The following is a 17,415-nucleotide window of genomic DNA, read 5'->3' as shown; positions in this document are numbered from 1 at the left end:
TCTCGACTATATTGTCACTGGAGATGAGTGTTTGTGTTCCAGTACAACTCAGAGACCAAGTGTCAGAGCATGCAGTGGACTTCAAAAATCTTCAATGCTGAATTCTGTGTATAGGTGCTTTAAAGACTATTAAAGCATATTTCCTGGGTGAGGCCGCAATTTTGAGAAAAAGGCAAATGGTTCGTGTTGCACAACAATGCCTCCACCCATTCTGCACTTGTGAAGATTCTGATGAAACATAGCATTGTACAGATCAACCATCCACCCTACTCTCCCAATCTAGGACCAGCAGACTTCTTTCTCTTTCCCAAGGTGAAAACTGCTCTCAAAGGAAAAAGATTTCAGAACATTGAGGACTTAAAGAAAACCATAACTACCAAACTGAACATCATCTCTTTGTACATCTTCACTGTCTCTTTTCAGAAACTTTCAGAATGGCGTAATAAGTGCAATCAATCAGGTGGCAATTACTTTGAATAAAATAAAACAATTTTTGAGCTCCTTCACTATGTTGTTTTTATTGCACCAGTCTAGGAACTTTACTGTCAAACTTGTATACCACTATGAATGGTATTTCACCAAAGTTCTGATATCAAGCATCTTTGAAAATACAACCTTTTTCACAAGAGGTAAGGAATAGTTTATGTCAATGTTGTTTACTCAAAAAAAAATGTATTGTAAGAAGAGCATGTCATTTATTATACAGGAGTATAAACAGTATAGAAAAGAATACCAGCCTGCATAAAATTGTGTGAATTTATTAGAGAATGAATCATGTGGAAAGTAAAATGGAGGGGAGGTTTCCTGATGTTTTAGGAGCTGTCTTACTTCCTTCTTCTGAGGCTTAGAGAAGACATTCCTTTAGAATTATCTAAGAATCAGAAGAAAGGATGCAAGACAGCTACCAAATTACCCCTTCCATTCTATTTTACCTTCTTTGTAATTCATTCTCTAATAAATCCACACAATAATTTATGCAGTCTGGTGTTTATCTATGTGATGCTGTTCACAAACAACAATCTAAAAGTCCTAAAAACATCCACTGAACAGTAAGCATGCTTTGTTTGTTGTTTGGTTTTTAGGAGCATTAGCAACTAAGGCCATATTGCTCCGGGAAATGCGGTGGTCATTCCCTGACCTTTCCTCCTCCTCCTCCGTATTTGGAGGTGACGGGCTCGAACCCCGGTCTAATCAAGAAGTGTGTGCTACGCACTGCTGCTCCTTCCCACCTGGCTACGGAGGCGCCTGTAAGCATGCTTTGTGAATCATTACCCCAAAATAAAGCATATCAAACTGATGGACATGGGCAACCATTAGACAACTGCTCTGTTGTCCCAATTATATCAACTTTCACAGGTTAGCATTTTTAAAGTTACATCAAACTAATGGTAAATGGTGACACTTAAACAAGATATTAATATAAAATTTAAATAAAATTCATAAATTATGTGATCCTTCATAAATGTTGGAGAGAAATATAATATATTTCTCTCCATAATGCCAGTGGTGTGTGATGTGCAGCTTGCTAGCCTACAAAAATATCTTGAATGGTCCATGAGCATTTCTGAGTTTGACACTCCTGGCCTAATTCTTCACATGTGACTCATGCGATGCTTAACTGAATAATCCACCATTAATTATCAATATATCACTAATCTTCTTCCTGAACAGCAATTAGACATTCCATGACTTAACAAATTTCTCAATATTGGAGGAGCATGTAAAAACTTATTTCTCGAGATTAAATCATCACTCACATATTTTTTTGTTAAATAGCCAATCTGCAAAATAAATTTTCTGACTCTTGGGAGGTTTTCAGATTCACCCATTTTCCTAAATACAGCTGAAAAATGGCTGGTACCAAAATAATGGATTGCTAGATATAGGAGATTTGATTCTATTTGTAAATTAAAAATAAATGAATATATGCAAAAGAAAAAGAAAATTCTAGATATTTTTATTTTTAAAAAAATTTTAATACATGCTAAATGATACTAATATTAAATGCCACATTACATCAAGAGATAATTACAAAAATACTGTAACCATACCATAACGTTATCAACTTTAAGATTATGGTGTGGTTACAGTATTTGTGGTCAAATTTCAAAAATGAGTGCCAAGCTTCCCACTCTATCAAAAAGGGAGTTTTTGATCTATCCTTACCTCTTTAATTGATAAATTTCAATATTTCCATATTAGCATCAGAGACTAATATGGAAAATAGATAGCATAGATAGAAATACTAATAGATAGCATAGGAAATCAATCTCATCTCTTTAGAGATGAGACTGATCTATCCACTTCTCAGTGGACTTCAAAATAAAGCTAGTATGGTTTCAATTTATGCTAAACCTTACATTTGATTTTCCTACCTTTTGAGTAGCTAATATATTTATTTTTAGGTGCACTTTGGAACATAGTAGAGAACATAATGCTGAAGGACCAGCAATATTGCACTAGCCATTTATTTGTCTGTAAGTCTAAACAACATCCTTCTGGTGTTTCAGGAAGCTGCCTTACTCCCTTCTTCTGACGCTTAGAGAAGCCAATTTCCTTCAGAATTTGCTAAGCATCAAAGGTGGGGAACAAGAAAGCTACAAAAATGTCAGAGGGCAAATCATCCCCCTCTATTTTAACCTTCTTTTTAATTCATTAATTTGCTACATTTGTCATCTGAAGCTTTAATTAACTGAGAAAATTCAATTTTTGTATACTAAGAACAACTATTGTGTTCATGTTTTTATCCAATAATATTTATTGATGATTATCTGATTCCACTATATATTAATACAGATAGGCACCTATAGTGATGTCTACTTAAACAATACAACAAACAGTTAACATCACTCTCTAGTTATTGTTTGAGAAATGATAGGTAACCTGCTATGTAACTTGAATTATGCAGCTGATATCAAAAGGCACATGATTTGTTATGAAATATACCTATTTATAATGTATAAGTACCGTTTTACATCATAAATAGGTATCCTGTGTATCAACAAAGTATGTGACCTTATGAGTTGTTTCATTTACCTTCATTTGATGTTTGACAGCTAGCCAGACATCAAATAACAGTATTAGATTAGCAATTGGTGGGCTAAAAAAAATTGCTTATTTCTTATTAAGTGCAATGAATTCTGCTTTCTTACCTCCCATAAGGTGATGTCGAAAGAATAATCTTATTAGGGAATTCAACAGAAAACCATATAACAAATCCATGAATCTCCGTGTGGCCAAAGCAATAACATCTAAAAGTGCCCTGTTCCAAAACAAGAGAGAAAAATATTTATAAAAAATTTTTTTTATAAATCACAAATAATAAAATAATAATCACAAATTTTATGAAATTAATTTCACAATTAGTATAATTGTTCAAAACTTCTAAGCTAAAAAAAATTTAGCTACTTATTGACTAAGCAAAAAGTCTAGAAATGTTTCCCAATTTCCTAATTACAGTAGAATGTCGGTTGTCCGGAAGTCAGTTATTCAGAATAATTCGAAAGGCTGATCTTTCTTCTTTATTAAGAGTAATACATAAGTTCTGGTTAATTCAAACTGAATTTTGATTATAATAAGCGAAAGATCGAGTTTACTACTTGTTTATAACAGATTGTACAAATTTGATTGTATAAAACTGAAAACTGCAAATTGGTTTTATTGTTTTATGGTTGTGGCCTCTATCTATGTGACCTTCAGAAATGTGCTTTAGAAAAATATCACAGAGGCTACTGGGTTTTCTCGGAAACCACGAGTGAATTTCAGATGGTTTAGCTCCAGATTCAATAAGAATAATATCGGCCCAAACCTGTGCGATTTATTATTTTTCTCAATTTTTTACAGTAAAATGTGAACGAAAATGCATACATATATATATATATATATATATATATATAATCTTTATTGGGTACAAAAGGATGTATACAATTTACCCATCACGGCAGGAATGCCAGGGGCTTCACATTGGCTGGTGGACAAAGGCCTTGAGGATGGGGGCCCACATCGAAGTTCGGATTTATCCCCCAGGGCCAACAATATAATAAGTTTCAGTTAAATTATTCACAAAAATATTATACAGTATTTTTGACATTATATACAATATTGTACAGACATCCTTTTTAAATTTATTATACTGCCACATTACTGTGCAGTTTGCCTGGTTGAGTTTGGGTCATCAAGGATCTCTCTCTGGTATTTGAGATCCTTGACAAATTTGTAGAGGTCGCCTTCGATTGCTTGGACTGTGATAAGCATCTGCTTGGGGAGAAAGCGGTCGCTAAGGGTTAGTCTATTATGGTTGGCTATAAGTGTTGGAGCTTACTTCAAGTGCGGGTTGAGGGATTCTCCAGCTGCACAGTTCCCATATGTTTGGCTCCGAGATTATTCCAGTGGTCATTTTGACAGTTAGGGCGAGGCATCTTTCCATTATAAGATTTGGCAGTCGGGCAAAGTTCAGTGCGGTTGCCATCGCAGTTGTTCTTTGCTGGGGTGGACGATGATGTTTATGTGTGTGATCCAACGAAGGAGCCAGTATTCGGAGGAGTACACACACTTGATATTCGTGGGGGCTGCATATGCCCATATTTCATAGTTTTAACAATGCAACAAAAAACAGAAATTATTAATAGAATTATAAATGGTGAAAATTTAAGAAATCTCTCCAAAGAGTTTAATGTGGACTTCAACAATTTATGACATCAAGAAAAATTCCAATCCTATAATGATAAAAGGATGATGTCGAAACCTGAAAATTCCTGAAGAGAGAAGTTTAGTGTCTGGCCCAATGTTGTGTGAAAAAGCATTGGATTTTAATCGAAAATTAATAGGTAATGAAGATTTTAAGGCAAGCACAGGTTGGCTGAAAAACTAAACTGAGACACGGTATGCATGAACTAGATATTCAAGGCGAGAAACTTTCTGCAGACGAATCGGCAGCAGAGTCCTTTGAAAAAGGAAGATTGCTTCGGTTATAGCAAATTAAATTATGAGAAAGAAAATGTTTATAATGTTGATGAGGCAGGCTTATTATGGAAAGCATTACTGAGAAAAACCCTAGCCACTAAAAGAGAAATGCCTGCACCAAGTTTTAAGATGAGAAAAAAGAGAGTTACAATTGCTATGTGTGCAAATGCAACTGGGATGCACAGATTGTCCGTGCTCATTATTGGTAAGTCAAAAAAAACCAAGAGCATTTAAAAATCTTTCTAATTTTCCTGTTTTGTATAAAAATGCCTCGATGGATGGTTCTGTTTTCCGAAATTGGTTTATAATTTTTTTTATTTAATTAATCTTATTTAATTGGTTTAATTTATTTAATCATACCAGATTATTTAATCTGGTATGATTAAATTTCAATAATAAGAAAAATTATCCGGAAAATTTGGCTATCTGGAAGAGGTCTGATATCAATTATTCCGGATAACTGATGCTCTACTGTATCTTATTAGAATGAGGATCTCGCAAAAAGGATTCTTCTGCTCCTATGCTTATCTTTGGTGACACTCCGATTTCTAGGCAAAATGATATATCTCTTTTGGGGATTACTTTGACTTGCTCTTGGCACAAGCACATTACAAATATTGCTTCCTCTGCATCTAAAAAACTTTGTTTTCTCTTTCGCTCTCAGCATTACTTTTCTTCCAAACAGCTATTCACTCTGTACAAATTGCAAATTCGCCCTACCATGGAATATTGTTCCCACATCTGGGGTGGTGCCCCCAAAACCTCTCTCAGGCTTCTTGATTCCGTTCAGAAGGGGGCAATTAGATTAATTAACGATTCATCTCTAACAGAGTCTCTCCACTCTGTCTCATAGATGTACTGTTTCCACTGCATGCCTCTTCTACAGATATTTCCATGGGCACTGTTCTTCTGAATTGGCTTCTATAATTCCTGCTCTCTCTTCCAAAACAGTCCAAACACATATCGCCACCAGCCAACATCCATTTACTGTCCAACTTCAAACTCACATAACCAACTTTTCATCTTCCTTGTTTATTCATTCAACTGCCGTTTTCTGGAACAACCTTCCTTCATACATATTTCCTGAAAATTACAGTCTACAGAAGTTCGAGTCCAACATCAACAAATATCTTCTTTCATCTTCTCAACCTCCAATGCAAGCATGGTACTAAGTACTATAGGTTCTAATATCTCTTGTGTTTGGGATTTACATAAATAAAAAAAAATAAAAATAATTAAAAAATTGCTGCAAACAGGTAATCTGAAAACATATCTCCCATTATGCTAAATCCATTAAAAATGACCAGTCAGGGATGTAAAAATAAATGTTGACATTACTAAATTCAATTTTTAACATTTGATAGTGCTATATTAACCTACCAAGAATAACAGCCATGCCACTCTTTTCATCTGCAAATAAAAGAGCTTATTGCGCATTTTCAGCCTAGTTATTCACAGTAAGAATCCAAATCCATATTAGAAGAGATAGCACTTTTTCTACAAACCAAATTTCAAACAAGTCTCACTCACTGCACTGCCAACTTATTTGTGACATGGTGAATACTAATTTATGATTGTTTTCGTGGTGAACTTTTGTACAGAATAATTTTTTAATGATTACCATATTAAATCAAACCACATTTTTTTTACCATATGCAAAATTGCTGCTAACTGTAGTAAGTTATATTTGTGAGGCTCTGCCACTATCTGTACAAACAATCTATAATTAAACAAACTAAACTGTGCAAAATTAATGAGTAAGAGCCAATGAACACCCAGAAAAGAACAGCACAAAACAACAGTTCAGAAGAAAGCAAAGCAACTCCCAAAATGTCAGACAAATCTGCCCCTCCACATTTTATGTTCTGTGCAATTCACTAATTCTCTAATAAATGCATATGATAATTTATATAGTTTGGTGTTCTTTTCTATGCAAAACTGTTTACAAACAACATTCAATAAAGAGTAAATATGTTTAATGAATCATTACCTCAAGGAATGTGCAACAAAAGCAACAATCAGGAAGGAACTTCACATGCACAACCTTAAACTCCACAAAGAAAAATAACAAAAAAAAAGTTTTGGTGAAACCACAGTAACTTCCTAAGAAACACAAAATCTAAGGAAGTGCATCCAATTGATTTGGTGGACAGTGTAATGTTGAGCCTGGTGTGACATAAGCACTTGTAAAGGAAAAATGAGAGTAGGTGTGTGTTATAGGCCTAATGAATCTGATGAGTATAACGAGCAATTGTGCAGAGAAATAGAGTGGGCCAGTAAATCAATGTCTTACAATAGGAGATTTTAACTTTCCAGATATTGACTGGAACTTGTGGATTGGTCACTCACACACTAGCAAGACTTTTGTGGATTGGTCACTCACATACTAGCAAGACTTTTGTGGATTTATTGGATGATTGTTTTCTACAGCAACATATTCAAGAGGCAACCAGAGGGAGTAATACACTTGATCTGATTATCAGCAGTGATTATTCATGCATTAAAAATTTGCAGATAAAGGAACCACTAGGTGGTAGTGGTCACAGTGTGCTGAGATGGGATTTACTTAAAGATGTAACTACTATCAGAGGTAAACAGAAGGATTTTTGCTTTTGTAAGTGACTACAGTGGTTTCAAACAGTTTTTAAATTCTATACAGTGGGACCAACTGATGATGTTACCAACAGCAAATTCTAAATGGGAAGCATTCAAGCATTCAATCTTGGAAGCTACAACACCTTTCATGTCAACTAAGAAATACTGTTCAAGGTTTAGGCCTAAATGGATGGCAGATGAGCTAATGAGACTCGTGGCAGAGAAAAAAAGAAAAAATGCATGGGACACAAATTATCAGTTGACAGACTAAGAAGACTATGGTAGATATAAGCTTATCTGTAATCAAATCACAAAGGACATTAGGCAAGTGAAGGCAGATTATGAGAAATATTTGGTAAAGAAGATTTGGCATCTAGAGTTTACATAAGTAAACTCTAGATGCCAAATTCTAGAGTTTACTTATGTAAACTCTAGAATTTGGGAAGGGATAAATCAGATTGATCCACTTGATATCAATGGTTCAATTACTGATGATCATGCTGAGGTAGCTGACAAACAATGAGTATTTTTCATCTACATTCACAAGAGAATGTTAATTCAGAGAGGGGAATGCAAGAAGTTTATCAAACTCTGGCAGGAAGCTAAATGATTTTGTAAAAACCGAGAGCAAAGTGGAGGAGAAATTGAAGTTGAACATAAGAAAGGCACCTGGGGTGGATGGGATCTATCCAGTTATATTAAAGGAGGGAGCAAAGCAAGTAAGCAAACCCTTACTTAGCCAAATTATGAAAGCTTCCTTGGACTCAAGGGAGGTTCCCATGGTCTGGAGATATGCAAATGTGTCCCCTTCAAAGGGGGTTCAAAGGGTGACAAGAGTAATTACAGACCTGTTAGTTTAACTTCTGTTCCAGGGAAAATAATGGAGTCACTCGTTAAAGAAGCACTGCAGGGTCATCTAGACAAGACTGCAGTTATAGTTCAGACACATTAAGGGTTTGTTAAGGGGAAGTCTTGTCTGACAAATTTGTTTGGATATTATGATGTGGCCACAAAGGAACTGGATGCAAAAAATAATTTTGATATCATATACTTGGATTTTAGGAAAGCTTTTGATACTGACTACTATACAAATTGGAGCAGTATGGCATTAAGGGCAAGTTGCTGCTATGGATAAGGGGATGATTGAGTTGGTTGGTTGGTTGGTTCTTGGGTTTTATTGGCGCATTAGCAACTAAGGCTATACTGCGCCACAACCAGGTGATATATAAAAATTTTTTGTTTCACTGACCTAATTACTTAGGTCACCATGTCAAAATATAAAACAACAAAGGTATAAAATGTAAAAAAGATAAATCAATATAGAAATAACAATAAGAAGTAAATATTAAATACAAGTAAAAACCTTTATTGATTTAAAAAAGCTAAAAATAGCAGACACATGGTCATTGTCGGATAAAATCTGACTGAGTGTATACGGCTCAGTCAGATGATTAAAAGCGGTAAAACGGATATTACTAAAATCTGGACAATCAATTAAAATGTGTCTGATAGTTAAAATTGTGCCACAGGACTCACACATAGGAGGGTCATCAGCCCTCAGCAAAAATGAATGAGTCAAATGACTATGTCCTATGCGGGTCCGGGCAAGAACAACTTCCTCCTTACGATTCCTGCGCAGACTAGACTGCCACGGTTCAACTACAGGCTTTATATGATACAATTTATTCGCAGTCTGTCTATTCTACGAATCCTGCCATTGGGAGTGTATCTTCATGTGTATTATTTGCCTGTAGTCTGTATAGGGGACTGATTGCCTGTAGTCTGTATAGGGGACTGATTGCCTGTAGTCTGTATAGGGGACTGACAGGCAGCGATTATTACTGGGAATTGCTGATTTGGCTGCGGTGTCAGCCAAATCATTTCCCCTAATCCCAATGTGGCTGGGAATCCAGCAGAAGTGGATATCATATTCACGTTCATGGAGAAAGCGAATCTTCTACTGAATACAAGACAGAACCGGATGAGGATTATATCTCACAGATATTAAAGCCTGTAACACACTGAGAGAGTCAGAATACAAAATGAACCGTTGGTATTGGCATTTACTAATTTGATCCAAGGCTAACTCTATATCGTGCAGCTCTGCAGTAAATATGCTGCATTCAGAGGGAATCTGCTCCAATGTAGTGGTGTCTGTAAAGACAGCAGCAGATCCCACATATGATTCTGACTTCGAACCGTCTGTGTAAACTGGCATGAAGTCAGAATGTTCAGCTCTGTGTGCTGAATAAAGCTGCAGGTAGACAGATGATGGAGTGTCCGACTTTCCCCAATTTCTAAGGGACAAGTCACATGCCAGGGTGGAAGGGGTTGCTTCGGTGTTTGGGCAACCTTGTCTACCTTGATATTAAGTTCTATGAGTAGCTCTTGGAGATGAATACCAAAAGGACGATTGGCAGTCTTACGGGTGTTGTACAAATTTTCCCATCGTGGCTCAAAAACGAATGGCCACGTAGGATGGTCTGGCAGGGATTTCAGTTTTACAGCGTACTTTAGAGACAACTGCTTACGTCGAAGCGATAACGGTGGTTCATTTGCTTCGACGTATAAACTCTGGACAGGAGATGTTCTATATGCTCCAGTAGCGATACGGAGAGCCTGATGATGGACAGGGTCCAGCCATCAAAGGGCACTGTCTCTGGCTAAAGAATATGCCTGGGACCCATAATCTAATTTGGATCGCACAGGTGCACGGTAAAGCCGTAGAAGGGTGCATCGGTCTGCACCCCAAGATGTAGAGGAGAGCGAGCAGAGAATATTAAGGCCTTTTGTGCACTTTGTGCGGAGTTGACGGATATGATCCAGAAAGGTCAGTTTTTTATCGAATATGAGTCCCAAGAATTTTGTGGCCGCTGCTACTGGAATAGCATTTTGTCCGAGCCTTAATTCAGGTTCAGGATGAAGATTACGCTTACGACAAAAGTGTAGGCAAACGGTCTTCTCCGGCGAGAACCTGAAGCCATTAGCAAGTGCCCAGGAGTTGAGGCGATCAATGCCTTTCTGCAGTTGTCTTTCAATAATCCTCATGTTGCATGACTGACAGAATATGATAGTCATCAACATAGAGGGCACTGTTTACAGTTGGAGGAAGTTTTTCTGTGATGGAATTTACTTTGATGGCAAAAAGCATGACACTTAATACTGATTCTTGTGGTACTCCCTCCTCTTGGCTGAAGGAACGAGAGAGTGAGGATCCCACACGAACTTGGAAAGATCGATTGGCTAAAAAGTTTTTAATAAAAATGGGGAGTTGCCCTCTAAGACCAAGACTATGCAGATCTTTTAAGGGGCCAAATCTCTAAGTTGTGTCATATGCTTTCTCCGTGTCAAAGAACACTGACACCAAGTGTTCGCGTTTTAGGAAAGCATCCCGGATGGATGTTTCCAATCTAATAAGATGGTCCAAAGTGGATCGGTTCCTTCGGAAGCTACACTGGATGTTGGAGAGAAGGTAATTTGATTCTAAGTACCATATTAAATGAGAATTAACCATTCTCTCCAGGATTTTGCACAGAAAGCTAGTCAGAGCAATAGGACGATAATTGGTAGTGACTTTTGGATCCTTTCCTGGCTTAGCAAAGGCAAGAACGATTGCCTTGCGCCAGGAATCTGGAAACTGCCCTTCAATAAAGATTCTGTTATATAGAAAGAGCAGATAATCCATAGATTTTGGTGAAAGGTGTTTAATCATTTCATAATGGATGCCATCTGGTCCAACAGCACTTGCTTTGGAAAAAGTGAGGGCTCTTTTCAGTTCCTGCATACTGAATGCCCCGTTGTAGGGATAGATGCTCTTAGACTTACAGTTGGATCTGCAATAGTGCATCCATTATAATCTAGGATTGAAGAAGGGTGGGATGTATATTTTCCCTTCATTTTCCAGATTTTATCCCAGACTACCTTAGAGTTGGCAGACTGGTTAATAGATGATGTAAAACGGATCCACGATTCCCTTTGACTCTGACGGCAGATATAGCGTGCTTTGGCTCGTGCGCGTTTAAAGGCTACAAGGTTGGTCGTGGTAGGATATCGTCGGAATACCCCCCACGCTTTGTTTTGAGCCTTTTTTGCTGCTGTGCATTGTGAATTCCACCAAGGTTTGGGAAATGGTGGAAACCGGGCAGATGTTTTTGGAACAGCATTCGCAGCTGCTTGGACGATAATTTCTGTGATGTACGTTACTGCATCATTGATAGGCTCTTGACCAATGGTGCTGAGATCAAAATTTGTCTGATGTTGGAAGGCAGACCAGTCAGCCTGATCAATCTTCCACCGTGGTAACCTGGAAGGAAGACATGGTCTCCCACTGTGTAACGAGGTTATCACAGGGAAGTGATCACTTCCGTATGGATTCTCCTCCACTTCCCAAGTGAGCGAAGGGAGTAGAGAAGGGGAGCAGATAGAGAGATCAATGGCAGAAAAGGTACGGGTAGGCATGTGGAAGAAGGTGTTTGTTTCAATATTTAGAAGGGAAAGGTCATTGTCATTTAGCATACGCTCTATGACTCGTCCCCTTCCGTTGATGTTAGCACTACCCCACAGGGTAGTATGTCCATTAAAATCCCCGAGAAGTAAGAAAGGGGGAGGCAACTGCGTTACAAGATCATCAAGGTCTTCCTGGGAGATGTCAGTCCCAGGTGGCAAATAAAAAGAGCACACAGTTAATAAAAATCCCACTGAAAGGCGAATTGCAACAGCCTCTATGCTGGTTGTAACTAGCAAGGGCTGAACTGGGGTCTGGTTGCCCACAAGGATAGCCACTCCTCCATGAGCAGAACCATCCGCAATTCTATCCTTTCGAAAAAATGTGATGTTATGCATGGTGGGATCATCATTTGCCTTTAGATAAGTCTCCTGCAAGCAAAAGCAAACTGGCTCGTGCTTTTGCAGGAGGGCCTTGATGTCATCAGTATTTCGCCGGAATCCACGACAATTCCATTGTAGGAATTTAGCCATTATTTTGGCTTGGTGGGTCCGTCAGACGGCTTCCGAGGGCTTACTTTTGTCAGTCTTGGATTTATCTTTTTTGGGAAAGAATGGACGCTGTCCGGTGTCCATTTCTTCCTCCACAAAGAGTTCCAAGACTGATTCATCTGGTACCTCCTTGTTCTCTACATCCATTGTTTCTAGTATCACGGATGACTCTTCTGAAGTTTTTGGCTTTTCTTTACCACTTGGTTTTGGTAGTGGTGGAGCACTAGGAGGTACGGATATAGGAGTGGCAGCTGACTGTGTTTTTTTGGTGGGCTTTTGTGAACTCAATAAATAGCGTGCAAATCGGGGTGAATGACTCTCTTGGTAGTATAGTCATCTCAGTTTGTGTACCGATAGTGCACTTAGCAGAAACCTTCTGGGCATATGAAGGTTCCCCGCTATTTATTGGTTGGATACGTTTTCTGGCCTCTGGGTAGGAAATATTCAGCTCTGTTTTCAGTTTCTGTATTTCTTTTTCATCCTTCCACCGCTGGCATGCTCTAGAGTAGGCGGGGTGCTCTTCTTGGCAATTGACACAGATCAGTTTTGGAGCTGAACATTCCTTGCTCTCGTGGTCTTTAACACCACATTGAACACAGGCAGGGTTACCACGACAAGATGTTTGTGAGTGGCCGTATTTTTGGCATCTAAAACACTGCAGTGGGTTTGGGATATAAATCCTCACTGGGCAGTTTAGATAGCCTGCCTTGATGGAACTTGGAGATCGTGGGGTGTTAAATGTTAGGATGAGAACTCGGGTAGGGACGAGATTCCCATCCTTTCTCACTGATATTCTTTTGACAGCCGTCACTCCTTGTTCTTTCAATTCAGAGCAGATCTCTTCTTCAGAAACATGAAGAAGGTCCCACGCTGAAATGACACCTTGTGAAAAGTTCAAAGTTTTGTGGGGGGTTATGACGATAGGTATTCCCCCTATCGATGTCGCTTTCGGGATTTTTTCCGCCTGTTTTATATTTATAGCTTCGACCAAAAGGTCGCCAGAACGCAGTCGTTTAATGGATTTTGGTGAACCTGCCAACCCTTCTAATCCTTTCTGGATAAAGAAGGGTGACATCTTTCCAATGGACTGCTCTCCGGTGGAATGGAGAATGAGGAAAAGCGGTGTCACTGATGGTGGTGCTGTATCCTCAGTCCTGGCTCTTTTTGCAGAGGTGTTATCTGCGTCATGATCTCAGTTAGGTAGGGGCCTTGTTGGGGCCCCAGAAGAAGAAGGATTTATAATACTCATAGGAGTAAGATAAAAATTTCCGATGCCCTAAGTACCTCACCCACCACGGAGCCCTACGAGGGGACGCCCACTCATGAACTAGCAGGTACTGCGTACACGAATGGGACGCCAAGTTAGCTTAGAGGCACCATACCCACGTTTCCAATAAGCCTTGATCCCGTCCCAGGACCAAAGGAAGGGAGACTTATTGGAACGCAGTTGACCCTAGCAGTAAGAACCACCCGCCGATTGATCCCAGTCGGGCCGGTCCGGGACCACCCGTCTTGTCGAAGCAGGGGCCAAAGTGGTGTATTAAGGCTGGGCCCCTCAACCACCAGGATCCCCCTTTCCGAAATCCACGGGTCGCAGCGCACGGCTACACACACCGGATTCCAACGATGTAACCCTGGAACCAAGTTATGGGCGTTTTAGATCCCAGTGATGCTAATCTGGAAGCCCAGCAGCATCACTAGGAGGTCCCCTCACCACGTACAGGTGGCCACGTCGAGGGGGGATGATTGAGTGAGAGAAGACAGAGTGGTAATCAATGGACACTGCTCTTCGTGGACTAATGTTATTAGTGGAGTTCCGCAGAGTCTGGTGTTGAGTCCCTTGTTGTTTTCTGAATTTGTCAATGATAGTGATGAAGGTACATCAGGGTTAATGTCCAAGTTTGCAGACAATACAAAGGTTGGCAGGGTTGTTAATGACAGTACACTACTGCAACAGGATCTAGAAAAGATGAGTAGATGAGCTGAGAGGTGGCAACTGAAGTTTAACATTGATAAATGTAAAGTACTCCATATGGGTAGCATGGCCCACTATGGCCTTAGATACCAATGAACCTAAAAAAATCCCCACACAAACAAACAAGTATATGGGTAGCAATAACCTCAGAGTTTGCTTTGGTTTGGGATTTATTGGCACATTAGCACTAAAGCTATAATGTGCCAAAACCAGGTCAGTAACCCCAGAGTAACATACCAACTGTGTGGTACTACTCGGGGTAGTGAAGGATGTAAAGGACCTAGGGGTAATTGTGCAGTAAGATGTGAAGTTTTCTGAGTAGTGCAGACAGGCTGCAAGAGTAGCTCATGGTACCTTGTCAATGATATACAGGAATTTTTCTAGCAGGAATAAGGTGATTGTCCCCTTGTATAAGGCAATGGTCAGACCACAGCTTCAGTACAGCATACAGGTCTGGAGGCCTCAATTTAGGATAGATGTAGAGCTGCTGGAATGAGAACAGAGAAGGGCAATGAGATTGGTGAATGGAGCAAAGGGTTGCTGTTTGGGATTCTTCCTCTTGCTCAGATTCTGCACCTAAGTGGGCATAAATTCAACTTGAGGAAAGATGGTTGTAGAATAGATGCGCAGAAATTTGCCTTTACCCAGCCGGTGATTGATTGCTGGAACAAAGTTCCATCTGTCGTGGAATTTGACAGGTTAAATAAGTTCAAGGCAGAACTAGACAAGCATTTGGAGTGAATGGATGTGTGAAATGGGAAAGTTTTTTTTTTTTTTTTTTTTTTTTCACTGATGCTACTATATAAGCTTGCTTTCTTGCATCATACACCTCTACTAATGCTAAATGTATATAAATATCTATATCATTGCCACATATACCACTTTTTTCCTTGTATGAAAATTTAAATTAACTAAAAAACTTTTTTTTCAAATGAATCTAGCTTTTTTTTAAAAAAAACATTCTACCTTTAGATAAAAATACATAGTGTTTTCCTTGATTTTTACAAAATGTTAACTTTTACACAAGAGGTTTTTATGTAACAAATAAAATATAATACTGGTGATATTAAGCAGAAACTGTTTTGCAGAATCAACTAAAGTGACAGTGGAAGAAATTAAAGCAATTAGGTGTAATATTAACCAAAAAAATTTATTTTCATTGATATAAAAATACATTAGTGAAACACTTGAACCGATTTTACAGAACATAAACATTTAACATTTGGTTTATATTAGAGAGAGCAATTCTAGGTTCATTATCCAGACCTAGCAAACAGGATCTTTTGTCTTTTTTTTTTCTTTTGTTTATCAACGTTAATGTTGAAAAGCTGAGTTTGCAGAAGTATCTAGTTGAAAATGTTAGTAAAGTATTAGCATTAGTAGAGGCATATGATGCAAGAAAGCAAGCTTATTTAGCATCAGCCAAAAAAAAAAAAAAAAACCTTCCCGTTTCGCCCATCCATTTACTTCAAACGTTTGTCTAGTTCAGCCTTGAATTTATTTAAGCTGTCAGCTTCCACAATAACAGATAGAAGTTTGTTCCAGCAATCAACCACTCGCTGACTAAAGGCAAATTTCTGCATATCTATTCTACAGCCATCTTTCCTCAATTTGAATTTATGCCCCCCTCAGGTGCAGAATCTGAGCAAAAGGAACAATCCCATCAGCATTGAGTTTGCTCAAACCATTCATGACCTTATACACTGCAATCAGATCACCTCGCAGGTGTCTAGTCTACAGATAGAGAGAGAGAGAGCAATATTGCACTCGTGTTTAAGTGCAGGAACATGAGTACGTGAGGTTGCCAAGCTTATGGAAATAATTTATTATTTGCCATTACAGAATTATATTTTTAAAGATTCTATAAAATTATAAATTTTTTTAAAAAATTATATTTTTATTAAAAATATAATTTTTAAATAAAAATTATTTAAAAATTATATTTTTAATAAAAATATAATTTTTTAATTTTTTAAAAAAATATATATTTTTAAATATTCTATATTATAATTTCAAAATTAGTAATGAGCTTGGAAAAATATGTGGCACACTAAGTTACAGCTTGGTGTACCGCATATTTGTCATATGTCTTTTGAAGTTTTTTGTTCTTTGCAACTGGTATGGCACACCAGTTGCAAAGCACTAGTCTAGGGTAATTAGGGTGGCCATGCCATAATTTGCAATACCCCCACCTGTTGTTTAGCTGCTAGAAAGTCCCTGCACAGCTTAGAGCTGTGCTTCAGGTCATTGTCTTGTTGTAATATAAAATTTCTTTCACAAAGTCAAAGTCCAGAAGATATTGATTACTGCAATCTGGTGATGTCACCCACTCCAGAAAACAGAAGCGACCCCAGATAATGATGGAACTACCATCGTGCTTGAATGCAAGCACTAAACAATGTGGCACCATTTTTAATTCAGTTCATCATCTCATGTAAACTATGCCTTGAATCCAAAAATTTCAAATTGGATTTATCCATCCACAGTATGTTTTACCACTCTTCAATTGTCTCTTTGCCCAAGCAACTGTTTCTTTTGATTTTCCAATTTTAATAAGGGTTTTTGGACAGCACGAACATGAAGTCCTTAAGACAAAGTTTTACAGTGGATGTAGACATGGGAGTTTCTCTGTTCCTATAAAACTCAGCTCGAATTTCAGGTGCAATAATTAGTCAAATACATTTAAAAAATCCATGTTACAGTCTTGTCTTGTGCTTCCATTGTTACACGTGGTTGTCCTGATCATGGTTTGTCCTTTAAACTACCCAGTCTCCTTGAATTGTTGAATAGTAGTTTGTACTCCTTTTTTGCCAATACCTCTCATGGAGCAACTTTATACTGAGTTATAATAGTATTTCTTTTTTCAACACTCAGTTCCTTATTTCTTG

The 17,415-nt window shown here is 38.2% G+C and overlaps 1 protein-coding gene across 2 annotated transcripts in view; it reads right to left on the bottom strand.

Moving 5' to 3' along the window:
* The window catches only part of LOC150076227 (protein arginine N-methyltransferase 6-like), a 235,802-nt gene that overhangs the window by 23,847 nt on the left and 194,540 nt on the right, over window positions 1-17,415 (bottom strand). For both annotated transcript variants that reach the window (XM_090387157.1, XM_090387156.1), the window contains one exon: window positions 3,153-3,262. In XM_090387157.1, coding sequence (XP_090243283.1) covers window positions 3,153-3,262 — 110 coding nt within the window. The remainder of the gene's footprint in view (window positions 1-3,152; window positions 3,263-17,415) is intronic.

The sequence above is a fragment of the Mastigoproctus giganteus genome, chromosome 13 (genome assembly GCF_048544385.1).
Source record: "Mastigoproctus giganteus isolate SK-2022 chromosome 13, ASM4854438v1, whole genome shotgun sequence".
Lineage (NCBI taxonomy): Eukaryota > Metazoa > Arthropoda > Arachnida > Uropygi > Thelyphonidae > Mastigoproctus > Mastigoproctus giganteus.
The sequence above is the reverse complement of the archived record's forward strand: the minus strand, read 5'-3'. Positions and strand labels throughout refer to the sequence as shown.